Genomic DNA, 7982 nt, shown 5'->3' on the forward strand with positions numbered 1-7982 from the left:
CAATACAACAGAAGTTTATAGCCATGTTCAACACTAAGCCAATAGTTCAGTAGGAACATCGCTTCCTGCACATGCAGCACTTGACAGGCCCCCATCCTTTGTACTGACCCATCATTTTCCACTTCTTTCTGCAGGAGTGAGAATGCTCCTGCTAAGTTGTTACATGCTCCAGAGGAAACTGTTTTGCATGTCATCTTTCAAAGTAATTTCATCATGATCATACTTCGTGTTTGCAGGGAAACCATTACTTCCATGTTTTAGGACAAAATCCAGGTTTCGGCACCTTAGAGGAACTAAGCCAGGCTGAGTTACTTTACCCAGCAGGATGGGAAGGAAGCAAACCCACAGGCCGGTGCCCACATTAGCAAACACTCTTCTGTGCTGCATCGGCAGCAGTAGATACATAAGCTTCTGGCTGCCTTCCTGCACCTAATCCCTCAGTTCTACCACAATAAAGTTGTGCTTCACTGGACTAGACTCCCTGAAGATCATCAGTTACTTGGCCAACTCTTTTTCAGAATACATCTTCACTAACATGCTCTCAGTTCCCTAGAGAACTTCAGGTGTGGATGGATAGTCACACCTCCCAACTCTCCTGCCTTCCATCTTATGTTCTCCACTTCATACTGGTTCTGGTCACTCTTCATCTAAACTCTACACATGCATTACAATAATGCTTAAAATAGAGCACCAGGACTATGCTCATAGTTTCTTCCAGATGATATTTTACCTTGCAATCTGCATAAAAAAAGCAACGCATACAGGCATTGATTCTTGAGCCTGTACTGCACACTTCCCAGCTGTGCCTCACAACACAAGTCGTGATACAAGGTAGAATACAGGGTCAGATAGTCAGGCACAAAGGACTGCTGCTGGAAAACCACTGGCTTGGTGGTCTGTGCACTACTGCTCCAGAACAAAGGCACACTTTGTTGTTCTTCACTCCATGCTTCTGGTAATGTCAACTGCCTCACCGTGTTTTTCCCACTGTTTTCCTTTTACACTTTCCCTATCTTGATCCTCTTCAAACCCTTATCCCTCATTCCTCCCTCCCATTATGGTTTTGCTGTTTACCTGTTCTAGAACTGTACTTCCTTACGGCACCCCTCCCCTCCTTGATTCTTCTTAGCATCATTGGAAGACAAACACTGTTTATGATAGTCCAAAACACCTCTTCCATCTTCCCCCAGAAGCACTAACATTAACAAACCACAACCAGTAAAACTAGTGAGAAATCAGTTTATTACCATTAATACATGATCTTTTTAAGAGTCCAAGTGCTGCACCTCTGACAAATCAGGCTATCCTGTGCTCTAAGCTTAACTTGGTAACTTACAAGGGGGAAAATGCTTAGCCAAAAGACACTACACAGACCCTTTTTGAAAGATTTCTACCAGGTAACACATGGTTACATTATCTGAAATAACATTCACCGGAAAGCTTTCTTCAAATAACTTCTAACTCTGAAAAGTGTTCAATTTCTTTAAATATGTACATCTCAAAATTTTTAAGTGTCATATACATACAGTCTCTTTCAATTTCTAAGCATCTAGCAAATACAAGCCAGAGCTTGCATAGCAACTTGGTGCCAGTTTCCTCCTGGTTATTTACCACCATTTGAATACCATTGTGTGTCTAGGACTACTGGTTTACATTTATTTGTCATAGCAGAAGCAAGTCTCATTTTGCCTTTAAGACAGCATTTTAAATAACCCTTGAATCTAGAACACATGATTATAAATTTCTGGAAAGCATGACCAAGCATTACAAAAAAATGCTGTAAGCTCTGGAAAAAACTTCAGAAAAACTCTAACATATTTTCATCTCCTAATGACAGAGCAAACCTTTCAAAGTAGCTGTTATATACAACAGCTCTGATTTTACATGCAAGTTCACCAATTTAACAGCAAAAATGAACTTACTACCTTCTCGATTTATCAGAGCAGACACATGGAGCAAGTAGTGAACTGTTTCTCCTTCAGCACCCTACACTAGATGCTCCAATTTAATAATCTGTACCTCAATGCATACTTCAAAATTGTATTTCAAACTCACCACTGCAAGATTATTTCCACATCAGAGGAAAAAAATTATTTCCAGAATGAAATGAAGAAGCAGCAACTCAAAACAACCTTTTTATTTGCTCTGAATATCAAACACAACATCTATCAAAAACTTCAGCTTTTTTTACTGAAGCTTGCTGACCCATGTAAAATAGCATAACAACGATAAACTAAAACTTTTATTTCTTTTTGGAATAGTCTCTATGCCAACACATCTCTGCGAACAAGCCTAGTCTTGTTAGTCCAATTTTGCAGCTCTACCATGAGATCCCGTTACACACAAGCTTTCTGGTGTGGGGGTAAGCGTGGTTTCCTTTAAATCCCATCAACAGAGATAACAGGAGAGGGAAAAGGATGGGTAAAAACACTGTTCTGCAGCAACCCTAGTTCATGCAGATACAAGAAATAGCAAGAGCTAAACTGTGCTTTCACTTAAACCCGCTTAATGAGAATAAATCAACAGAGTAAAAATTTTTAAATTAAGAAGCACGCCAGCAAATCAAAACCTCATTTTGGTGTTCTAAATTATAGTACTAGAGAGATGACACCAAGGTAAGTGTACAAAATATTTAGGTCCAGAAAATAAGTACAAACTTGACCCAAGAGAACAACTGATATTTCTCTGGCTTTGTAAATGTTCTGCAGCTCAAGATAGACAACCTAATGTGAAGCTCAAAACCAAAGAAAATGACTATAAATACTTCTGTCACATTAGATAACCATATATAAATCTCTTCACCAGAAAGTGTAATGCTATTTTCTCTGCAGAAAGCCAACTTCACTTTATCTAATTTCAGTTTTAAAGCAATTCCTGTATCAGTAAGTGCTGGCAGAATTTGGACCACTAATTGCCCATCCATAATAAAGCCTACAAAGAAAAGTTTAACCATCAGTCACTATTTGTTAAGAGAACAAACCACTGAAGGATTTTTCAAAACTCTCAACAATCCCCCTACATACACTTGTAAAAAACATGATGGTTGGAAGCAACTGAATTAGGCTTTGTGTTTTTTCCAGGCATCATTTCCTCAGAGTGATAGCTTTAAGCTTTTGGAAATTGGCAATTTAATAAAGAAAGTTACCCGTTCTTTTAAAGACACCAAGATATTTCAAAATGTACTTCCAGATGGTAAAGACTACAGGCCTTTGCTGGAATGTGTATTTAGGTATTAACTTTGTTAAAATAAAGAAAAAAAATCATTTTTAAACCCCATTTCCTTTAAATTAAGTACAAGCTGAGCAAGCATTTAAAGAAGTTCCTCAGTCTATTTCTTAACAGAAAAGTTTTAAAGAATTAAAACTCAGATGTTTGCACACATGTATGAATAAAGGTTTTTTCTTCATTTCACAAGAAAAGAGTTGTTAGGGAAATACACTGACAAACTGTGTGACACTAGGAATTAAAAACTTGCTGATGCTACACTATTTTTAAAGCCTAAAGACTTTTTTACAGTTTAAAGAATGCATCTCCTCAAAACTAAAACTCTTATTGAAAGTACTGTTACATTACTGACATGAACCTGCCTGTCACTTAGCATTAAAAATGCTTCTGTAAACAACTTTAGTAAGATTAAGAAAGAACACAGAAATACTTACATCGCATTTACTTTATCTTCTGGGCCCTGAACTTGGCCCGTTACAGTTCCTTGACTGGTATTTTTAACCCAGCCAACCACTCCTAATTTCCTAGCTTCCTCTTCTGTGTACTGATTTGAAAAACAATGAAAGAGGACAGTCAGTGTCAGCACATACACCACATGTATACCACTTAAAACCCCACTTGGCCTTCATGTGGGGTTTTTTGGCACTTTAAGACCCACACTTAAGAAAAAGAATACATGGATGATGGTCATACCCAGGTGTTAAGACTCCTGTCAACTCCAAAATTGCAGCAGAGGCAGCCAACTTTTGCACAAGAACGGGATTTTACATATAGATAATAAATGCATGAGTTAATTCCCTCCCCTGTTTTGACACTTCTTAATACTTTCCTTCAAAAAAACTATACTATGGTGGCTCCCACTAAAGACATTTACACTGCTCACAATAGAAGTCATCTTCCTCTAGCCTTTCTCAGGTGTAGATGCATAGAAACCTTCTGATGGTGTGAGGCTTTTTTCATTCACAGTGAGGCCAAAGACTGGCTTCACTCGTTTTAGGAACTTCTAACAGCTTTGATCGCCAAGGACTCTGCTAATCCCACACAACTCCCTTGTACCTACTCTGTTCCTTCCTATAGCTCCTATCACCACTTATTTGCCTCTTCAACAACCACAGTGACTAAAATCATTTAAGAACTTTATATTTCTTCTCTCCAATTTCTTTTTAAAAACCTTTCCACCTGACTTTGACCCCAGCTGCTGCATCACTACTACAAATAGCAGCAAAGGTCATCATTTGTAATGGTTTTCTACTATTTCTGCAATACCATAATAAATTACTGTTTCCCAGCTATTCAATTCTCGTGATGAAATGTGGAATTTGCAAGTACCCTGGTTTTTGAGCCATTTACTTTTTTTTAAATTTTCTCTTTCATGCACATATGAAACATATGCCTGGTTTTCATAACTTGTCTCTGAATACTGAAAGGTAGCAGAAAGCCTGTTCTACAGAAATCCATTAAGTTTTTGTTCCATGTAGGACAATAAACCCACTAAGCCAAAACGCAGTGCTTCATTTCATTAATAGCAAATCTATTCACATTAAAGGTACCTCCTCTGTTTTGCTTCTTGCACTTTTAATCTCACAGCCCATGTTTTTAAAGTTTCAAATTTTAAAATTTACTAAATTTTATTTCGTATTACGGAACAACAGACTGATGGCTCTAACAATAAGATCTGAGAGTTTTCACTACATTTTGATGAGAAGTAACCAGCAAGCATTTTAGAGTATGTGCAGTAATACCCAAAGCAGTACACAGATACGAAATGGGCACACTGCATTATCAGGCTCTTCAGACACTTATTGTAAAGCCAACAGCCAAACTTCAGGTCACTATGAATACATTACAGCAGGCAAACCAAATTCTGGGGTAATTTAGCCAATGAAAATGTGTAACTAACTATGAAGAGGATTTCTTAAGGTGATGATGAGCAGCTTCTCGATACTAACATGTCCAAAAGCATGGGAGTGCAGCTGACAAGCCATTTCTCCACAGTGGTTTAAGAGCTCAGGACTGGCACCACGGTGTGCATTCACAAGGCTCCAGGTCAAGGCAGAGCCAGCGTGCACCTGCCCACCACCCCACACACGGACACACACTTCCCACTGGACAGAACACTTAAATTCAAGACATACTATATTGTAACCCTCTGCCCATTTCAATTTTGCACTATTTCACAACACATACAAACTACACATAAATGTTTTTAGGTCTAATATTAAGCACTGTCCACTATTTTCAGACAGAAGAACTGCTCTTATTTGAAACATGCCTTCTTGTTTCTTGGGTTTCTGTGAAACGCCAAGCTACCTGCTGCATGTTCAGAGGTGGTGGAGATGTTTGGCTGGGATATGAGCCACAGACCGCATGTTTGTAGCGCTCAGTCACAAGGAAACACAACAAGCTGCTTCAAATGCTGCTACTATAATTGCCATTAAAAAGATTAAACAGGAACAGGTTGTTTTAGAAGCCAGTATCAAGAACTTCAGAGTTAACATATCTACAATTAACATCATAACACTCTTGTGGCTGTTTTATCACAAGTAATCCAAACACAACTTTTAGATACTAGACTAACAACACATTACTAAGCTTTTAAAAATACATTTTAATGTAACAATATAAGCCAAATATTTTTTCCTTTTAAATCCACTTGTAACATTCACCCACCCAACCCAGCAGTCCAAGTTCAGGCTGGCTATGTTTATACCCTACAGACCTGCTGCCCTATTTTTAGCACTGCCAATGCTATACTTGCCAAGCACAACGCGTAAATCAGACATTGCCTTACCATCCTGAAACAGACACCTAGAACAGAAAGAAAAAAAGACATTGAAATATATAATTTGAAAGAAAACTACTTCCAGCAATTTCACTTAATATTAAGTCAGAGTAAACTGCACACAAGTCATGTGTGGTCTTTTCTTACAGAAATTTCAGAGACCAGTTATGAAACTTTAACACTGGTAAAACTCTACAGACCTTGGTACAAGCTGACCTTGAGCCTTCCCTTCGGCAAACTATTATTTTCATTAACGCGCGTAGCTTTCGCTAATGAACATGCGGCAGTATGGGAATTGCCTTGGACTTAGTTTTCACAAGTTTTGCTGCCAACCCCGGGAAGGGGGGGGCGGGAATTCCCGCAGAACCGCGCTAACAGAAGACGCAGCACAAACGCGGGTAACGCCAAGTGCTTCAGCGAGAACACCCGCGCTGCGCAGGGAGCCCGGCGCCCCTCACAGCGGGGGCACCTCCCCAACCTCTCCTCCCCCATGCCCTTGCATCTGCAGCCGAGGCGGCGGCCGCTCCCCCACAGACGCCGTCCCCTCAGCGGCCCGGCGCGCATGCGCAGCCCCCCGCCCCCGGGCGCCCTCCGCGCGGCGGCCCGCGCCCGCCCTCCCGCCCGCACCTTGCACTCGGCCGAACACCTCGTAATCCACCGACTTGAGCGCGCCGGAGGCCTTGGCCAGCGCAGACATGGCGGCGGGCAGCGCTGCTCCCAGGCGGCGGCCGAGCGCGGCCAAGTGCCCTCCGACGGCGGCACCCGACGGCAGCGCGCGAGGCTCAAGCTTCCCGCCGAAGCGGCCGCCTGGCGGGGACGCGCCGAGGGGAGGCAGCGTCGCTCCCGCCCTCAGGGACGCGGCCCCCGGCCGCCGCCGCGGGCGGACACCGGCAGCACCTGCCGCGCCCTCGTCAGGGCCTTGGCCCCCTCGTGTCCGAGATCAGAGTGGAACAACGATCTGAGCGCGACCGTCTCGTCCTTCAGCGCTGGGGCAGGAGGCTGGGAGCCCAGCTGGGGTCCCCACAGAGGTAACCAGCCTTAGCCTTTGTGGGGATTCACGAGGCATCTTTGAAAGAAAACAAGTGTTTTCCATCCATAGCCCAATTGAGGTAACTTTGACTGACAGGGTGGCAAGTTAAGTAGTTGAAAGCTAAAACATACCAAAACAACCCAAAGCAGATTTGTCTGGGGCATCCCTCCCTGGCAAGGCTACATGACTGCCTTGGCTCACATCTCCACCTTAAACTTTCACCCAGACTTCTACAAGCTCACTTCTCTTGCCTTTCCAACCACTGTGCTGAGGCAAATACCAAAGCTCCAATACTCCGCAGCTGGAACAGCGGGCCTGGGAGATGAAAAGCTCACCCTCATGCAAACTATTCCCCAACCCTCAGCAGTATCCATTAGTGCTGATGTTTTCATTAGCAAAGCTTCCAGAAGTGTTGGCATGTCAGTTCTTCTATGGAGATTCTCCATGTGCAGAAACACAGGCCTGAATTTGGGTGTTTACTGCGCTGAGTCTCCAACCAAACACCACACAGATTTTTTTCTCAGGTATTATATGTCTGCTTGCAGTTTAATTACCCCCCTCCCACCCCCATATTTGCTTTTTCTTAAAAAAAAATGTAAAATCTATGTGTCTTCAGGCAGAATTCTACATTCAGAACAACACTTAACCAACCTTAGACAACAACTCACCCTTCTCTTACCAAGAAGCAGGTTAACTGCAACTTTAAAATAAAAATCAAAACAATAATTTTATGTGCTCAGTCCATTAGGCAATTCCGTCCTACACACCAGTTCATGTCCTGGCAGTAACACAGCCTCACCTGAGTTGTTGACATGTTTGGATCTCACGACTAGAGGGAGGTGAAAAATAGATCAAGACCCAGAAAAAAAAAAAAAAAATTGCTTTTCAAAGACACAGGAATTAAGAGAAATAACCATTCAATCCAGTGCAGAATCAAAATATTAA

At 42.0% G+C, this 7982-nt stretch overlaps 1 protein-coding gene across 4 annotated transcripts in view; it reads right to left on the reverse strand.

Annotated features, from left to right (window-relative positions):
* ACYP2 (acylphosphatase 2) overlaps positions 1-6859 on the reverse strand; it is a 46712-nt gene extending 39853 nt beyond the window's left edge. For 2 of the 4 annotated variants that reach the window (XR_012628385.1, XM_074864552.1), the window contains exons 1-3: positions 6635-6786; positions 6017-6033; positions 3660-3769 (exon numbers count right to left, since the gene is read on the reverse strand). Coding sequence is in view for 3 of the 4 variants with exons in the window: in XM_074864552.1 (XP_074720653.1) it covers positions 3660-3769; positions 6017-6033; positions 6635-6704 (197 nt within the window). In the remaining variant the exon portion in view is untranslated. Of the gene's footprint in view, positions 1-3659; positions 3770-5535; positions 5648-6016; positions 6034-6634 lie in introns of all 4 variants that reach the window. The other 2 variants (XM_074864554.1, XM_074864553.1) reach the window with 2 other exon arrangements.
* Positions 6860-7982: the final 1123 nt, after the last annotated feature.

The sequence above is a fragment of the Strix uralensis genome, chromosome 3 (genome assembly GCF_047716275.1).
Source record: "Strix uralensis isolate ZFMK-TIS-50842 chromosome 3, bStrUra1, whole genome shotgun sequence".
NCBI classification, from domain to species: domain Eukaryota; kingdom Metazoa; phylum Chordata; class Aves; order Strigiformes; family Strigidae; genus Strix; species Strix uralensis.